Source organism: Aulonocara stuartgranti (assembly GCF_965226115.1).
Source record: "Aulonocara stuartgranti genome assembly, chromosome: 6".
In the NCBI taxonomy this organism is placed as follows: Eukaryota; Metazoa; Chordata; class Actinopteri; order Cichliformes; family Cichlidae; genus Aulonocara; species Aulonocara stuartgranti.
The window spans coordinates 31,163,565-31,183,259 of NC_138944.1; the positions used below are offsets into that span (position 1 = coordinate 31,163,565).

At 40.4% G+C, this 19,695-nt stretch overlaps 1 protein-coding gene across 1 annotated transcript; it reads right to left on the minus strand.

Annotated features, from left to right (window-relative positions):
• Positions 1–144: 144 nt before the first annotated feature.
• On the minus strand, positions 145–17,426 carry LOC309708216 (beta-1,3-N-acetylglucosaminyltransferase lunatic fringe-like). The gene is made up of 8 exons (XM_082536031.1): positions 16,852–17,426; positions 5,328–5,376; positions 4,846–4,948; positions 4,614–4,767; positions 3,631–3,716; positions 3,351–3,510; positions 3,043–3,128; positions 145–1,849 (listed from the first exon to the last, which is right to left on the minus strand). Exons 1-8 carry the CDS (start codon positions 17,215–17,217, stop codon positions 1,783–1,785), a joined length of 1,071 nt encoding a protein of 356 aa, XP_082392157.1. The 5' UTR covers positions 17,218–17,426; the 3' UTR covers positions 145–1,782.
• Positions 17,427–19,695: the final 2,269 nt, after the last annotated feature.

Below are 19,695 nucleotides of genomic sequence, written 5' to 3' on the forward strand. Positions count from 1 at the left end.
AGCTCAAAGACTTCTTCAAACAAACGGCAGATTTCTTTTCATGTAAGAAGTGTGAGTGTATTTGCATGTGCAATTTTTATCACTCCAACTTGTTTGTGATTGGAGAATTCGCCATTAAGCAATTGAGTAAAGAGAACAAACAGCTGATTGATAAAACACTTTAATTATAACCATACAGTCCAGATACTGGAGAGAGCCTTTCTGCTTCAGGAGCAACAGTTATTATATATACACACATTCACGTGGGGAGGGGCGGGGGTGGACTTTTAATTGCACAAACTTCCTTCAACACACAGAAAGACATCAAGACGACTCAACATGAGTCAATGCTCAAAAACAAAAACATTTTCGAAGCAGTGCAGTCATGTTCCTTCCATTTGCATCAATAACAACCTTTACAAAGAAGTTTTTGTAAAGGACAGTTTGACATTTTGGGGAATCTGATTGTTTTCTTGGAGAATTAAATGAGAAGACTGACATTACATCATACGACAGAGTAGCCAGGCACAAACAAGAGAAGAAAGTCATTTCCCCAAAATGTCAGACTGTTCCTTTTAGTCTTTTAATCAAATGACAAACTGCAAACAGCAAAAATAAGAGAAAAACGTGAAGTTCTAAAATATATACACCCAAGAATGGGGTTTATATTGAACACTGATGTTAAAAAAACAAAACAAAAAAAACCCCCCACATTGTTTTAACACTATGGACACGTGGTTTTTTTTTTCCTTCATGATGGGGAAATGCAGTGATATACATTCTCTGCTGTAAAAATAATCTCTTGAAAGAAGAGAGAGGATGCTCAAAGGAAAGCAGGACAGGCTACACTATGCAGCAGTTTAGATCCAAGTGGGGCCAATTCTATAAAAGTCCTAATGGAGCGGCGCTACTGGTACTGAGCATCTCTCTACTTTCAGACTGTGTCATATCTTGCACACAAACTCCAGATAACACTGGTGAAATCAGATCGACACATTGTCCAAATTTGCCCTTTCTCGTGTAGCACGCAGCAGGAGAAAATCCGCCTCAGAGCGTGCAGAAGGCATGACTCATCGTGACTTCAATAGACTAATACCTGCTCGGCATTCTTCCACAGGCGCAATCACACATCACGCAGACTCTCGTGTTCGTGAACCGGCATGCTAAGGATCAGCCGATCTGACCGCAGCTTCCCTGGGTTATGTCGGCAAAAGTTCAGGCCTTGAGGTGCGTGCCTGAATCATCGCTCCAGGCCTGATAAACTTGAAACTAAAATAGCTGAGAGTTTGCTATGAGTAAGCTGGCGTTGGCATTCCCTGTTCTCAGAGGATGAATGCGATCTTATGATCATAAAATGTGTTATAAATCCATGTAGTCAGACCAACATACAGACTTTAAAAAGCCCTGCTTGAAGGAGAAAAGCATCTTTGACTTTGACATTTTGAAGGCCTTTTGCATTACTGCAGAGTCAGATAAATAAAATTCATACTGTCGGGGTCAGCATTGCGAGTATGAAGGCACAATAAGCCGTCAGTTAGCACAGCTTGGCAAAAAAGAAAAAAAAAAAAAAAGTCAATCTCCATCAGTTTTCCACGTAAAAGACACGTGACTTTTACACACTGGGTCAGAGTTCAAGTGTCCTAAAAAGCCTGTCTTCTAGTTGAGTTGTAGAGAGGCAAAACACAAATCTCCCAACTGCCTCGAGACATTCTCCGGAGTCGGGAGCGGCGGGACTCGGCAGATATTTACGTTTTCTCCCCCATCGGTCCATCCCTTCCTCCCTCTTTTGTCTCTAGATGGGTGTTAAAGTCGCCAGGGGCCGGGGCACCAAGGAGTGTCTGGGTACAGCAGACAATGGACAGACCTAAATCTGAGAGAGAGGGGGGAAATGAGTGCGACAATGCCTGGAAGCTGCCAACTGGGGATTTCAAAATAAGGCCGTGGATACAATCAGTCACACACGCACGCACACAGACAGACAGAGGACAAAGCCAGGAAACTTGTAGTAAAACATGCACCACAAGTGCTTACATAAAGCTTACTACACATGTATGAAAACTATATTTGAAAGCAGACTGCCAAAGCAGCTGTGGGATTACGATGAATAGATTTAAAAAAATAAATGAAAAAAATAAAGAATAAAATAAACTATTGCAGGCTTTACTGATTTTCTATTCCCCTCCATTAGCCGCCAGTGGCTCACAGCGAGCTTATCTCATTACCTCCCACCATCTAGGCACACTGCCATCAGCACCTGCTAACAAAGTAGATAAATAAAGAGAATTACCTCAATTCAATACACAACAATATAATTACTGGCCAAAGAGCCAAGGGAGGGGGGAAAGAAGGGAAGGAATCCCCTTAATGTTCTCCAGCCTTTTGTTTTGCTTTGCTTGGATGTGCTACGGTCCTTGAACTGTAAATAATCACAGTGAAGGTGACCTTTTGATTTTTTACTGACTATTTTAGAGATCAAACAATTACACCGTTGTGTCCTGTGCTCAACATTACATAAGGAAACAAACTAAACTACCAACGCCGTTGTCAATCACTTCCAGGGCCAAGTGTAAAGTATGGTAGAGGGGGATTGGAGTTGGGCTTGGCCAAGCCTTTCCAGTGAAAGGAACTCTTAATGCTTCAACATACCAAGAGATTTTTGGATAATTTTGTGCTCCCAACTTTGTGGGAACCGTTTGGGGATGACCCCTAACATGACTGCGCACCAGTATACAAAACGAGATGTGGATGAGTGAGGTTGGTGTGGAAGGACTTGACTGGCCTGCACAGAGTTCTGACCTTAACCTGATAAAACACTTCTGGGATAAAATGGATGCGAGCCAGGCCTCATCCAACATCAGGATCTGACCTCACAAATGAGATTCTGGAAGAATGATCAAAGATTCCCATAAACGCACTCTTATGCTTTGCGGAAAGTTTTCCCAGAAGAGTTGACGCTGTTAATATGATGTGCTGACATAATAATCCCTCATGTACGTGTGTGAGAAGGCAGACAAGCGAATGTTTTTGACAACATACGGTCACACGTTGACACAGAAAATTTACCTGGTGGGATCTTCTTCTATAGTAAACGGGCCTTTCACGTTAACAGTGTTCCTGCTGTGGTCCACTGTGCCATAGCTGAGAGTGACCTGATGGGAGGGCGACATAGATGAGGCTTGTTAGTTTGTCTGTGAGCAAAAGCCACCAAGGCAAAGTTTGTGAAACTGAGCAAAAGGGAGAGATCCTCAAATTCTGATGCAGATCTTAATCACGCTCTTTAAAACTGTGATTGGTCTTTGTGCAAGATGTCTCCTCATCTGCCCTTTTCGTTTCTTTGGCGTCACAATGAGTCTTTGTGTGGACGTGTGTACCTGGTTGTGTATGTCTGACACCAGTCCCAGATTCTCCAGGTGGGAGTGAAACAGCCCTGAGCGGATGAGGCTCACGCCGAGCAGCGCCTCCACGATGTAACCAACCGTGCAGTCATCAGGGAGGCGGATGTGCTCAGCTGTGGTCATGAAAGTGCCATCGCTAGAACAGAGAAGGAAAGAATCAGTAGATGAGACCTGAGGCTGAAACGGTGCCAAGAAAATAAATAAATAAATTTTTAAAAAAAACAAAAAAACAAATTCATCTTAAGTGAGGGCATACCTTGCCCAAGGTTTCATCTTCAGGGAGAGGCCACGGCTCAGACAGAACCCTGCTCCTCCGGTGGCAAACCAGAAACGCACTTGCTTCTACACACACACACACACAGCATGAATATAAATGGACTGTCCACTTCCTCTCTTATTAATTTATTCATTTTCCACTTTTGCAAATTTCTGAATGTCGATAAACAATCTTAGGACCATTGTGTGATAATTGTTTCAGCTTCATGTTTTTATTCTAGAGTAGCTTTGCGTGTCCCAGTGTCTGAAACAAGCTGTTGTCGCTGCCTTCCAACTAACTTTAAACCAGCTTTATTCTTATTGGTTGCCCCTCTCAAACAGCTAGTGGAAGGGGCTGCTGTACGGTGGCCCTGATCAGTCAAACACTTACAACAGCAGCAAATAGGCAAGATAAACGCTAACAAACCCCCACAGAACACAACTGAAGTGTTTTTGGGGAGACGATAACATGAGAACAGCTGGGGAAGTGACAAGCTAACAGTATCTGGCTAATTACGAACATATTGACACGATTATATGAATCATGCAATTAAAAAAAAATTAAAAATAACCCCACACACAGTATCTTTTTCTCCCTGAAAACACTGATGTATCCTCCACCTTAAGCGTGTCTCAGTGTGACCCTTCCCATGTTTTGGTTTCTGTCACTTCCGCAGCTGTTCCATCACGTTACTGCGAGATCGTTTTTTTCTACTTCTTTTCATTCAGCTCCTGTTGTGTTTAGTGCGCTTTTGCAGCATTTTTTCTATTTGCTGGTGTTTTCTTATGTTACAGTCTGTTTGACCTCTCGGGGCCACCGTACTCCCGTCCGTCTGTGACGTCAAAGAGAGCCAGGAGTAGAAAGAAAGAAAACATGAGAGAGAAGAAGGAACAAAAAGGCGCAAGCCTGCATAGTTACAAACCTAAAACATTCAATATTTCAATTTTAAGGTAAAACTGTTCTACGAAATCATGCCAAATTACCATTTCGTCAGTGCCGGGCCTCTCCGTGGCCTCTATCGGTCGCTCCAGGCTGGGCCGCCCAATGTAAACGTCCTGTGTGTGGCTGTACTGAGACAAGAGTTTCAGCAGGGAGCCTGTGTTCAGGTAGTTATCATCATCAACGTGACAGAACCACCTGCGACATAACAATGCTGTGGGTTAGTAAACTGTGTATGTGGGTGTGTGGTGCAGTGTGGTGTGGGTTGCGCCTTACTTCTTCCCAGAGCTGATAAAAGCGTCATACTCCAGAGACATTTTACAGGACAGCGCCTGACGATTGTGTGCCTGCGAGCAGTTGGTGTTGATCAGGTGAGCTCCTGATGATCAATAAGAAGCAGAAATCAATGATCGAGGCAGCCTCGACTTAAGCAGTGGAGCTGTTTAAGTATTGGATTTCATTATATCCTGACTGCTTCAAAACACCCTTATAAAAACACCCCAATTACACATTTCTGCACTGTGCAATACAATGAGAAGAATAACTGATTGAAAGATGAACAATTCCATGAGTAAGAGGAGGAAAGGCCTGTTGATTAAACTGAAGTGACTTCCTGCACTTTGTGGAAACATTACTGCCCAGTCAGCAGCCTGGTCCCTGATTTCCTGCCTCGCACACTGTAGATAAGACTGCAGCTACTCAGCAAAACTGCTGTGTGTGTTTGTGTGCGTGTGCGCATGTGTGTGTGTGTGTCTCACCTATTCTTTTCCTCAGCTTCTCATCCTCCCCATCAGTGAACACGTATGTCTGTGGAACAAAGAAAAAAACAAACAAAACACGACGGCGGTCATATTATTTCAGTAATCTTTCCCGAGTAGCACAGAAAGAAAAACAGCAACCACGCAGGTGATGACTGCATCAGCATTTCACAGATCACATTTGTGATTTCAGGTGAGACTCATCCCGTTTCCACGAAGCAGCAGTAAGCAGCGCCGACGCTGTGCTGACTGAGCGCCAGGCCAAAGGTAAGCCTCCCGTCTATCAGCAGCGCAGCAGCTGGCTTCGACCCCCTCGCTGCGCGTCTGTGTGAGCGTTAATGTGGTGAGTGACAGGGTTGAGGGTCACTGTGCACTCAGGAAGCTGTGCAGACCTCGTAACCCTCCACAGGAAGTTAAAAAAACCAAACATACAAGTCTCTAAATAGTCTGTTGTTTTGGCTTTTTTTTGTTCCAGGACAATGTGTTTGAAATGAAAAAAATCGCAGGTATAATGTGCCCACTGTTGGGAGTAATTCTGAACCCGTTTATAGGTCCTGGGGGGGTAAAGAGTTGTCATATTTAGTCCCCGCAAATGTTCAGGGGTAGAAATAATGATGTGATCCCATGCTGAATTTGTAAGTGAGCAAACTTACAAATTCAGCAGGGGATCACATCATTAGTTCCCCCATTGTAGGATGATGCAGCCGGCCGTTTACACAAGGTATCTGATGATTTTACATCCTGTCAGCTCAGTCCAGCATAAAAGTAGTTAAAGTGTTAAAGAGCCAACTGATGAAAAAAACTGAAATCCCCCAAAAAGAAAAAGGGCGTATAGAGCTAAACGCTAACACCTAGCTTGTTGTGCTAATATGTTAAAGCTAAATACAGACTGTGGGTCTGAAAAGGGACATTCTTTCTCATGGCCAGCAGGGGGCGACTCTATTGAATAGAAGTCCATGAAAATCACCCAATTTCTCAATATCAAATTTAGGGTAAACAAGTGTGGCAAGTGCAAGTATCTAATACATAAGGTCATCACTGTACTTGGCAGACAGTTTGTTTCAGGAATCTCCGATTGAGTGGATTTAATCTGTCTCTCCGTTTTCCTTTCATTGTTGTTCATAAAGAGAATTCTTCATGGTTCGTTTATGACTTTATTGTCTATGTTCGAGTGAGGCGTTAGAAACTTAACATCTGAAGTCCCCAAAACTCCTACATAGAACAAAAAGATTCTACTGCATTTCGATGGTAAGAGGACAAAGAGCTGCAGCGAAATCATTTAGCAGCTAAAGATCATTTAAATGCTGTTAGTGCTACAGCTTTCCTTGAAGTCTACAGAACTTCTCCACAAAAGTTGCCAAGAAGTTTCTTGCTCTGCCAGCGGACAGATGAATACTTGATGCGAGAGGATGCTGCGGTCCAGACCTGGCAGCAGGGCAGATGTCCAAAGTCTGCTGCAACCTCCAGCCACAAACTGAATGCAAAGGACTTCCTAGGACACTAAATAGCAAAACCCATCATAGCACTGCGTTGTGTACCCTCCACAAATCTATCATGTACTGCACACTTTTTTCATTTGACAAAATAAATTCAAGTCTTTGCATCTTATAGGCTCTTTGTTTCCAGGCTCTTTCCTTGTTCTTGAGTCAGTTTATTCCCTCCTGACATGCAGCATGAATATATCAACAAATCTTTGCTTTAAGTACTACGTGATCAAGAGAGTAAATGTGAATGACCCCAAAAAAAACAACACTCCAGCCAGCTGTGAGATTCTGTCAGTCTTTTTTCCCCACTCTGAGCCTCTTAAGCCCCCAGAGTCAGCTTCTGCATCAGAACGCCTGCGTAAGAGTGCGTTCTATGACAAACCAGTGCACGCCTGAGCCAGTCTAAGAAGGCAGCAGCGTGGGGGGAGGAGGAGAAAATGTAGACCTTTTTTGCTTTTTGGGAGGTGGGGGTAGGTTGCCAGGAGTTGGGCTGGCAACCCAGGGAGAAAAAAAAAAAAAAAAAAAGCAGCAAAAGCCAGTCAGTGTGTGTGGTGGAGTGCGCGCGTGTTTATCCTCGTGATCAGACACGTTTGTAACTTCCCATGAGAAATCCTTCGAGTTCCCAGGGTATGTGTGCGTTTGTGAAGGTCTCTGACTGTGCGTGTTTCCATTACTCAGCAATGTTACAGTACAGAGGTGTGTCTGGGAAACAGGTAGGGTTACAAACACCTGACTGTGAGAGCTAATGCACGATTATGCCCCATACGCACACGCCAATTTCCACATAAACTGTATTTACATGTCAACAGTCTGGGTGTAGCACTGAACTCGAATGAGCTTCATCCCCTCAAACACTGAGGTTTAAATGGATGATCGCACGATCCGCAGTCACGTCTGCCTTTGATTACGAGCTTTGAAGCTGCTGGGTGCACTCAACCGCTGGCCCATGTGTTTTATAGCAAGGGATTCATCCTTGACTCACTCACCACCGCACCTCAGACCAAAAAGCTGTCTGCTCGTCCTGTTTGATCTTAAATATTTATCTGTGAGGCACTGAAACTCCTCCTGTACCAGCCTCTCCCTAAAACTCCAGCACTTCTAAATCCTCATCACAGGACTAACGTTTAGAAAGGAAACTGTAGTGATCGGCCAATTCATTAATGACTCATTTGGGAGAAAGTTGAAAAATATTTTGTAGTCGTTTTCTTTTTTTTTTTTTAAATAGACACAATTACAAAAAAATCTGAAGACTTATTTTTTTTCAGAACATGAAAATGATTAGTTGATGATTAGTCTTGTGCACACAGTCTGAGTGAAAACATTTATAGCACAAGAGACAAAAACATCTTGTTTGGGTAGCTTGAGGTTAAAATTCAGCTGCAAGCACAGTTTCATGTTGAATCCTGATGATAATTTGAAATAATTCATCTCAAAAGACTTAAAAAAAAAAAAATCTGCAAAGTAAGTTGTCTTCCTCCCCTTAAGCCCCGACCACCAAGGCAGAATGTGGAGGTTTCTTCCTGTTAAAAATGAGTTTTTCCTTCCCAAGGTCGCCAAAGTACTTGCTTATAGGGGATCATCTCACTGTTGGTGTTTGTTCTGTTTTCTCTCTATTACTGTAAGATAGTTACCTTACAAAGTAAGGCGAGGCAGCTGTTGTTGTGATTTGATGCTATATAAATAAAATCGATAAGATTAAATGCGCAGCTCTTTCATGTTAATGTTATCGCAGAGACAAAGAAAAAAATGATCTGAATTGGCTCATGTCATTAGGCCTGCCTGTAGCTGTATCGTGTCAGCACATCAGCAGCAGTGTGATCAGCCTGTTTGCCCTCTGATCTCCATCTCATACATTACAGAAGGACCCATCTCCGTTTTACAGCTCCCTGCCTGGAGCATCAAAGAGCCGTGAGTGCGGTTCAGGGCAGGACTGACAATCTGGGTTACAGGGGCATTTTCCTAGTGGGCCGAATATAAAGGATTCATGTAAAACGAATGGCTACTTTGACCATGAGCAACTACTAACTAGAAAGTGCATTTTCTGAAGAAACTGCAGTGTGAATGCTTGAATCTGAATGTATGCACTGAAATGAATTAATTACTGAATTTTGAGTTAAAAATATTGAATGAGATAAAAAAAAAAAAACCGAATTTAACCTGAAAACAAAAGTGCTGAACTGCTAAAAGCTGAAGGTTACACAGAAGAAGAAGTTGGAAAAAAACTGAAAATGTTTTAAATGTAAATTAGAAAACCCTAAGAAATGAGAAAAGAACATTTAGAGTCAGAAAACATCTGAATGAATATTAAAAGGTCATATTCTTTGAATCACTGAATGACTAAAATGTGATCCCTCCACTTTGATCCACACAGTTTAAAAAGTTTAAATGCCTGAGCTTTGAAAGATACGGTGTTGGAAAGAGAACAATAATGGCGACAATTTGAGGGTAAAATGATGGCTGTAACACTGTGGACACAGCAGCAGTTGAAAGAGAAGTGCTTAAGATGAATCTTGGTACAGTGGCAGGCAGAGCTCATTAAGCAGGCAGGTGTGAGCCTGGTTGCTATAGTGACCGCACCCAATGGCTCCATACACACGTACACAGACATGCGCCTCACTTTTGCTGCTTAAAATGAACAGAAAAGTCAGGCCGAAACAAATCGCTCCCAAATGAAAAGTAAAAGTCGTATTGACAAAATTCTTTCACCGTGAGCGACAGCAATGTCTAGTCTACCTAATTCTCAGTTTTCATGCCTGTGGAGCTTATTATATGGACGTGGTGACAGTGTAAAGACACCATGCTCTTCTGATTTTCAAACGAACCTTCTGAGCCATTTTAACATTAGAGTCTATGGAAGAGTTGGAGGGAGGAGGCTGTGCATTGGTGACATTTATGAAAGAACCATAACACCTAGTACAATAGTAAACACATTGGATGAAAGAGGACAGCGATGGCTACGTTTTGAGGGTAAAATCATACCTGTAGAGCAAATGCTGCGGACACAGCAGCAGTTTTAAAAAAGATTTTAAGATTAATTTTTTTGCTCCTCTCACTCTAGCAGTTGAGCTGCCTCACTCTAGCCCCAACATTCCGTCCCATACACACCCATTATAAACTCTGAAACGGGTGAAAAAACATCATGAAACTTAAACTGGAACTGAAGAAAAAGTATAATAGATATTGAAAAGATAAATACAAGTTGAATAGTTGAATGTCTTGTCTTCGTTTTAAAGTTTGAATGGTGGCTCTATGTCAACGTATGTGGAAGTAGTAAGAGTTTAAAAATGAGTAAGTTGAATGAGAATTTGAAGGGTCTCCCCATTGAAATACATGGGAAATTTTTGTTGAATAAAGTTGAATAAAATTAAAAATATAAATGTTAAAAATATGAAAAATAGAAGCAGTCATGTCCAAAAGAATAGGAATCTAACGGTGTTTGAATGGTTTTTCTAAGTTGAACGGTTTTGAAGGAGTGAGATGCCAAAAAACGTACGGAATATATAATAATAACTAGAAAGTGCATTTTCTGAAGAAACTGCAGTGTGAATGCTTGAATCTGAATGTATGCACTGAAATGAATTAATTGCTGAATTTTGAGTTAAAAATATTGAATGAGATAAAAAAAAAAAAAAAAAAAAAAACGAATTTAACCTGAAAACAAAGGTGCTGAACTGCTAAAAGCTGAAGGTTACACAGAAGAAGGAGTTGGAAAAAAACTGAAAATGTTTTAAATGTAAATTAGAAAACCCTAAGAAATGAGAAAAGAACATTTAGAGTCAGAAAACATCTGAATGAATATTAAAAGGTCATATTCTTTGAATCACTGAATGACTCAAATGTGATCCCTCCACTTTGATCCACACAGTTTAAAAAGTTTAAATGCCTGAGCTTTGAAAGATACGGTGTTGGAAAGAGAACAATAATGGCGACAATTTGAGGGTAAAATGATGGCTGTAACACTGTGGACACAGCAGCAGTTGAAAGAGAAGTGCTTAAGATGAATCTTGGTACAGTGGCAGGCAGAGCTCGTTAAGCAGGCAGGTGTGAGCCTGGTTGCTATAGTGACCGCACCCAATGGCTCCATACACACGTACACAGACATGCGCCTCACTTTTGCTGCTTAAAATGAACAGAAAAGTCAGGCCGAAACAAATCGCTCCCAAATGAAAAGTAAAAGTCGTATTGACAAAATTCTTTCACCGTGAGCGACAGCAATGTCTAGTCTACCTAATTCTCAGTTTTCATGCCTGTGGAGCTTATTATATGGACGTGGTGACAGTGGAAAGACACCATGCTCTTCTGATTTTCAAACGAACCTTCTGAGCCATTTTAACATTAGAGTCTATGGAAGAATTGGAGGGAGGAGGCTGTGCATTGGTGACATTTATGAAAGAACCATAACACCTAGGACAATAGTAAACACATTGGATGAAAGAGGACAGCGATGGCTACGTTTTGAGGGTAAAATGGCGGCTGTAGAGCAAACGCTGCGGACACAGCAGCAGTTTTAAAAAAGATTTTAAGATTAATTTTTTTGCTCCTCTCACTCTAGCAGTTGAGCTCTCTCACTCTAGCCCCAACATTCCGTCCCATACACACCCATTATAAACTCTGAAACGGGTGAAAAAACATCATGAAACTTAAACTGGAACTGAAGAAAAAGTATAATAGATATTGAAAAGATAAATACAAGTTGAATAGTTGAATGTCTTGTCTTCGTTTTAAAGTTTGAATGGTGGCTCTATGTCAATGTATGTGGAAGTAGATACAGTTTAAAGAGGAGGAATTTGAATGAGAATTTGAAGGGTCTCTCCATTGAAATACATTATAAATTTTTGTTAAATAAAGTTGAATAAAATAAAAAATATAAATGTTAAAAATGAGAAAAATAGAAGCAGTGTTGTCCAAAAGAATAGGAATCTAACGGTGTTTGAATGGTTTTTCTAAGTTGAACGGTTTTGAAGGAGATAGATTACAAAAAACGTACGGAATACAGAATAATAATAAATAAAAAAATAGAATAAAGACTAGAAAGTGCATTTTCTGAAGAAACTGCAGTGTGAATGCTTGAATCTGAATGTATGCACTGAAATGAATTAATTGCTGAATTTTGAGTTAAAAATATTGAATGAGATTAAAAAAAAACAAAAAAAAAACGAATTTAACCTGAAAACAACAGTGCTGAACTGCTAAAAGCTGAAGGTTACACAGAAGAAGAAGTTGGAAAAAAGCTGAAAATGTTTTAATTGTAAATTAGAAAAACCTAAGAAATGAGAAAAGAACATTTAGAGTCAGAAAACATCTGAATGAATATTAAAAGGTCATATTCTTTGAATCACTGAATGACTCAAATGTGATCCCTCCACTTTGATCCACACAGTTTAAAAAGTTTAAATGCCTGAGCTTTGAAAGATACGGTGTTGGAAAGAGAACAATAATGGTGACAATTTGAGGGTAAAATGATGGCTGTAACACTGTGGACACAGCAGCAGTTGAAAGAGAAGTGCTTAAGATGAATCTTGGTACAGTGGCAGGCAGAGCTCGTTAAGCAGGCAGGTGTGAGCCTGGTTGCTATAGTGACCGCACCCAATGGCTCCATACACACGTACACAGACATGCGCCTCACTTTTGCTGCTTAAAATGAACAGAAAAGTCAGGCCGAAACAAATCGTTCCCAAATGAAAAGTAAAAGTCGTATTGACAAAATTCTTTCACCGTGAGTGACAGCAATGTCTAGTCTACCTAATTCTCAGTTTTCGTGCCTGTGGAGTTTATTATATGGACGTGGTGACAGTGGAAAGACACCATGCTCTTCTGATTTTCAAACGAACCTTCTGAGCCATTTTAACATTAGAGTCTATGGAAGAGTTGGAGGGAGGAGGCTGTGCATTGGTGACATTTACGAAAGAACCATAACACCTAGGACAATAGTAAACACATTGGATGAAAGAGGACAGCGATGGCTACGTTTTGAGGGTAAAATCATACCTGTAGAGCAAACGCTGCGGACACAGCAGCAGTTTTAAAAAAGATTTTAAGATTAATTTTTTTGCTCCTCTCACTCTAGCAGTTGAGCTGCCTCACTCTAGCTCCAACATTCCGTCCCATACACACCCATTATAAACTCTGAAACGGGTGAAAAAACATCATGAAACTTAAACTGGAACTGAAGAAAAAGTATAATAGATATTGAAAAGATAAATACAAGTTGAATAGTTGAATGTCTTGTCTTCGTTTTAAAGTTTGAATGGTGGCTCTATGTCAATGTATGTGGAAGTAGTAAGAGTTTAAAAATGAGTAAGTTGAATGAGGATTTGAAGGGTCTCCCCATTGAAATACATTATAAATTTTTGTTGAATAAAGTTGAATAAAATTAAAAATATAAATGTTAAAAATATGAAAAATAGAAGCAGTGTTGTCCAAAAGAATAGGAATCTAACGGTGTTTGAATGGTTTTTCTAAGTTGAACGGTTTTGAAGGAGTAGGATTACAAAAAACGTACGGAATACAGAATAAAATATAATAATAATAAAGATTAGAATAACAATACTGTGAATGCTTTTCAAGCATTCACACTAACTAGAAAGTGCATTTTCTGAAGAAACTGCAGTGTGAATGCTTGAATCTGAATGTATGCACTGAAATGAATTAATTACTGAATTTAAGTTAAAAATCTTGAATGAGATAAAAAAAAAAAACGAATTTAACCTGAAAACAAAAGTGCTGAACTGCTAAAAGCTGAAGGTTACACAGAAGAAGAAGTTGGAAAAAAGCTGAAAATGTTTTAATTGTAAATTAGAAAAACCTAAGAAATGAGAAAAGAACATTTAGAGTCAGAAAACATCTGAAAGAATATTAAAAGGTCATATTCTTTGAATCACTGAATGACTAAAATGTGATCCCTCCACTTGGACCCACACAGTTTAAAAAGTTTACATCTCTGAGCTTTGAAAGACAAGATGTTGGAAAAAGAACAACGATGGCGACGTTTTGAGGGTAAAATGATGGCTGTGACACTGTGGACACAGCAGCAGTTGAAAGAGAAGTGTTTAAGATAAATCTTGGCAGAGAGAGAGAGAGAGAGAGCTCGTTAAGCAGGCAGGTGTGAGCCTGGTTGCTATAGTGACCGCACCCAATGGCTCCATACACACGACACAGACATGCACCTCACTTTTGCTGCTTAAAATGAACAGAAAAGTCAGGCCGAAACAAATCGCTCCCAAATGAAAAGTAAAAGTCGTATTGACAAAATTCTTTCACCGTGAGCGACAGCAATGTCTAGTCTACTGAATTCTCAGTTTTCATGCCTGTGGAGTTTATTATATGGACGTGGTGACAGTGTAAAGACACCATGCTCTTCTGATTTTCAAACGAACCTTCTGAGCCATTTTAACATTAGAGTCTATGGAAGAGTTGGAGGGAGGAGGCTGCGCATTGGTGACATTTATGAAAGAACCATAACACCTAGTACAATAGTAAACACATTGGATGAAAGAGGACAGCCATGGCTACGTTTTGAGGGTAAAATCATACCTGTAGAGCAAACGCTGCGGACACAGCAGCAGTTTTAAAAAAGATTTTAAGATTAATTTTTTTGCTCCTCTCACTCTAGCAGTTGAGCTGTCTCACTCTAGCCCCAACATTCCGTCCCATACACACCCATTATAAACTCTGAAACGGGTGAAAAAACATCATGAAACTTAAACTGGAACTGAAGAAAAAGTATAATAGATATTGAAAAGATAAATACAAGTTGAATAGTTGAATGTCTTGTCTTCGTTTTAAAGTTTGAATGGTGGCTCTATGTCAACGTATGTGGAAGTAGTAGGAGTTTAAAAATGAGTAAGTTGAATGAGAATTTGAAGGGTCTCCCCATTGAAATACATTATAAATTTTTGTTGAATAAAGTTGAATAAAATTAAAAATATAAATGTTAAAAATGAGAAAAGTAGAAGCAGTCATGTCCAAAAGAATAGGAATCTAATGGTGTTTGAATGGTTTTTCTAAGTTGAACGGTTTTGAAGGAGATAGATTACAAAAAACGTACGGAATAGATAATAATAAAATAGAATAAAGATTAGAAGAACAATACTGTGAATGCTTTTCAAGCATTCACACTAACTAGAAAGTGCATTTTCTGAAGAAACTGCAGTGTGAATGCTTGAATCTGAATGTATGCACTGAAATGAATTAATTACTGAATTTTGAGTTAAAAATATTGAATGAGATAAAAAAAAAAAAAACCGAATTTAACCTGAAAACAAAAGTGCTGAACTGCTAAAAGCTGAAGGTTACACAGAAGAAGAAGTTGGAAAAAAGCTGAAAATGTTTTAATTGTAAATTAGAAAACCCTAAGAAATGAGAAAAGAACATTTAGAGTCAGAAAACATCTGAAAGAATATTAAAAGTTCATATTCTTTGAATCACTGAATGACTAAAATGTGATCCCTCCACTTGGATCCACACAGTTTAAAAAGTTTACATCTCTGAGCTTTGAAAGACAAGATGTTGGAAAGAGAACAACGTTTTGAGGGTAAAATGATGGCTTTAACACTGTGGACACAGCAGCAGTTGAAAGAGAAGTGTTTAAGATGAATCTTGGCAGAGTGAGAGAGAGAGCTCGTTAAGCAGGCAGGTGTGAGCCTGGTTGCTATAGTGACCGCACCCAAGGGCTCCATACACACGGACACAGACATGCACCTCACTTTTGCTGCTTAAAATGAACAGAAAAGTCAGGCCGAAACAAATCGCTCCCAAATGAAAAGTAAAAGTCGTATTGACAAAATTCTTTCACCGTGAGCGACAGCAATGTCTAGTCTACCTAATTCTCAGTTTTCATGCCTGTGGAGCTTATTATATGGACGTGGTGACAGTGTAAAGACACCATGCTCTTCTGATTTTCAAACCAACCTTCTGAGACATTTTAACATTGGAGTCTATGGAAGAGTTGGAGGGAGGAGGCTGTGCATTGGTGAGATTTATGAAAGAACCATAACACCTAGTACAATAGTAAACACATTGGATGAAAGAGGACAGCGATGGCTACGTTTTGAGGGTAAAATCATACCTGTAGAGCAAACGCTGTGGACACAGCAGCAGTTTTAAAAAAGATTTTAAGATTAATTTTTTTGCTCCTCTCACTCTAGCAGTTGAGCTGCCTCACTCTAGCCCCAACATTCCGTCCCATACACACCCATTATAAACTCTGAAACGGGTGAAAAAACATCATGAAACTTAAACTGGAACTGAAGAAAAAGTATAATAGATATTGAAAAGATAAATACAAGTTGAATAGTTGAATGTCTTGTCTTCGTTTTAAAGTTTGAATGGTGGCTCTATGTCAATGTATGTGGAAGTAGTAAGAGTTTAAAAATGAGTAAGTTGAATGAGGATTTGAAGGGTCTCCCCATTGAAATACATTATAAATTTTTGTTGAATAAAGTTGAATAAAATTAAAAATATAAATGTTAAAAATATGAAAAATAGAAGCAGTGTTGTCCAAAAGAATAGGAATCTAACGGTGTTTGAATGGTTTTTCTAAGTTGAACGGTTTTGAAGGAGTTAGATGCCAAAAAACGTACGGAATATATAATAATAATAATAAAGATTCGAATAACAATACTGTGAATGCTTTTCAAGCATTCACACTAATAATAAAGATTCGAATAACAATACTGTGAATGCTTTTCAAGCATTCACACTAATAACTAAAACTTGGCTTTTAATTGTCACGTGCTGTGTGGCCGCCTAGACCCACATTTCCAGGGCCATGTTATTTTGTCCCAGTCCAGCCTGTCCCGGACTCACACAAAGACTTGGGGATGTAAATGGCAATCGCAGCCTTCGGTGTATGAAACCTTTAGGACACGCCTTCCCCAATTGTGCCTTTAGTGAGTTGACCTGAAACTAAAGGGTGCTAGAAACACAAGTATACAGACTACCGAAGGGCTGAAACCGAAGTGCTTAAAACCAAATCCTGTCGTCATGATGTGAAGAGAAGCTGGCCCGTTTCTGAGTAACAGGTGGGCCATCAAACCTACCTGTGGCATGTTCCTGGATATCCAGGTGTCCAAAAGAAGCTCCAGTCTCTGCCGGTGATACCTGCCGGTGGTTTTTACCGCTATGAACAGATCAGCCGGGGAGAGACGCTCCACCGGACCGGTTGGATCGCTGCTCCGCGGGGGGCCGCTCACCGCTCTTCTCTCCCGGGTCAGTTTGCTGAAATATGCTGAGAAAACTTTTCCGCTCGTACCCGCGGCTGGAAGCTCCTCCGGGACTCTGCAGTTTGGGTGTCCGCCAGTCACTACCAGCATCCCGGTCACCAGCAGACAGGTGACCGCGGCGGCAGCAGCGCGAGGTCCCGCGGAGCCGAGGAGGCCTTTTGATACCCACACAGGTTTCCACATCGTGGACGCTTTTAGAGTGAGAAAGTTTCTGAGAGCGCTTGTCTCCGGATTACAGCATCTCCACTGTAGTACCCAAATCACAGCCGTCCCGCGTGTCTCCTTCAGTGGATGACCTCCCACTGAGTGGCTTGCAGCTGTGTTTAACACAGCAGTTATCCACCAGTGGGCGGGACTGTTTCAGGTCCGGTTTGCATCCAGTGGCAGATTTGAGCGTTTAGTGTGGGCGGAGATCCAGCAAAGAAGCAGGGAAAGTCCGCTGCTGAATACACTTTAAGGGGACAGCTCACCCCAGCGTCCAATAGACATAGTTTTCCATTGGCCTGTACGTATGTGTATACAGGGGTGAACTGTCTCTTTAAAAGACAAACTTTCTCAAGTTCCCTATAAATCTTTTGGGACTTTGTCTTGAATAAAGATGCAACCAGTGTGATCAGCTGCAGAAGAAAAACAACTCATGTAACCCCCCCCAGTCATTTAGAGGAACAATATCCCTGCTCATTAAATTTATTTTTTAATTTTATTGGCCATTTGCTGTGTTCCATTTTAAATTTCATACTTGTCCTTTTACAGTCTATTTGGTATTTCTCCAATTTCTGAGCAGAGGGGCAGAGTATCACTTACTGTTCCTACACAAAGCAGTGTTTTTGTGTTGCTTATCTGCTTAGCCAATTTAATTTCAAACTTATATATAACTTCTTATTTCATAGTGTAATCTTCACATGCTTTATCAAAAGTACAGTCTGTTGATTCAGCCGCTAATTATTTTCACAGTATTTATGTCTTTAGGGAATCGCTAAGCTTAGCTTAGCTCATAGCTGACTCGCTAGCAACATGGCCTCTTCGAGAATCTTGGAGTCGTGTTTGACCAGGATATGTGCTTCAATGCGCATATTAAACAAATATGTAGGACTGCTTTCTTCCATTTGTGCAATATCTCCAAAATGAGAAACATCCTTCTCAGAGTGATGCTGAAAAACTAGTTCATGCATTTATTACTTCTATGCTGGACTACTGTAATTTGTTATTATCAACATGACCTAAAAACTCCCTGAAAGAGTGCTGACAGGGACTAGAAAGACAGAGCATATTTCTCCTATATTGGTTTCTCTTCATTGGGTCGCTGCCAAATCCAGAATCTAATATAAAATCCTACTCCTCACATACAAGGAATATCAGGCCCCATCTTATCTTGATTATAGTATTGTATCACTATTGTATCAGTCATTAGAGCTCTAGGTTCTCAGACTGCAGGCTTACTTATTGTTCCTAGAGTATTTAAAAGCAGAATGAGAGGCAGAGCCTTCGGCTTTCAGGCCCCTCTTTTGTGGAACCAGCTTCCAATTTGGATTCGAGAGACAGACAGTGTCTCTACTTATGCTGCAATAGTTCTAGGCTGCTGGGGGATTCCCATGATACACTGAGTGTTACTTCTTCAGTGATCCTTTTTGCTCACTATTTAACTATTTGTTATAATTAATCTCTGGCTCGCTTCCACAGCATGTCTTTGTCCTGTCTTCTTCCATTCACCTCCTGTAGGTCACGGCAGATGCCAGCATATGACCCCCTATAATCAAGCGCTTTGGCAGCAGTGGAAAGGAAAAACTCCCTTTTAACAGGAAGAAAGCTTCACCAGAACCAGGCTCAGGGACAACTAGCAAAAGCAAAGCCATCTGTGCTTCTAGAACCAACCAGTCCCAATTAACAGGTTTCTCCCTGTTAAATGGGAGTTTCTCACTGTCTCCAAGCGATTTTCTCGTAGGGGGTAATCCGATTGTTGGGGCTTTGTCTGTATTATTGTAGGGTCTGCCGTGAGGCGATTGTTGTTGTTGATTGTTGTTTATTTAACATTTAATAATAATTATTATTTAATAATTAATTATTAGAAACAGAGCTCTTTGGAGTTTCCTTTGATTTTTTTTAGGATGCATTTTCCAAATGAAATTCATAAGTCCTAATTTGGCGAAGAGTACTGTCTCAAAATATCCCATGAGTGTTAAAGCAAGGTTTGGAACCCAATGATCAAAAAGGACGGTGCCCGAATTACTTATTCACACATTCCTTGTGTTGCGTATGGATGATCCATAAAAGTTTATTCAGCCATTTCATTTTATTTTGCATCTGTCTCATCTGTTTCAGCGGTCTAGTTTTCATTAATCTGACCAATGTTAAATTAAAATCAGCACCTGAAAAAATGAGGTTCTCCAATGGGACACAATTAATGACCTCCCCTGTGATGCTTGGAAGGAAATATGGCAGGTGTTTCAAATGCAGCATAACACACATGATAAATCAGCACAGCCGTTTCAGTTGTTGGACATAAAAGTGGCAGTTCTCCTCTCTGGAGAGTGTATTGAATTCCTCTGTGTGGAAGCCTGGTGGGTCATTCTCCAAGAGGACAGATGTTGAAAGAGACCGTGACAGAGGAGCGTGTGTAGTGCTGCCAACTCTGTGCACTCTCACACACAGAACACAAGACGT

What these genes read in the sequence shown, in the direction of transcription:
- LOC309708216 (XM_082536031.1), bottom strand. Translation starts at nt 17,217, where the DNA reads ATGTGGAAACCTGTGTGGGTATCAAAAGGCCTCCTCGGCTCCGCGGGA. An exon ending in GGCCCGGCACTGACGAAATG is followed by an intron (nt 3,717 to 4,613) that starts GTAATTTGGCAT and finishes GTGTGTGTGTAG; the next exon opens with AAGCAAGTGCGTTTCTGGTT. An exon ending in AAGATGAAACCTTGGGCAAG is followed by an intron (nt 3,511 to 3,630) that starts GTATGCCCTCAC and finishes TCTCTGTTCTAG; the next exon opens with CGATGGCACTTTCATGACCA.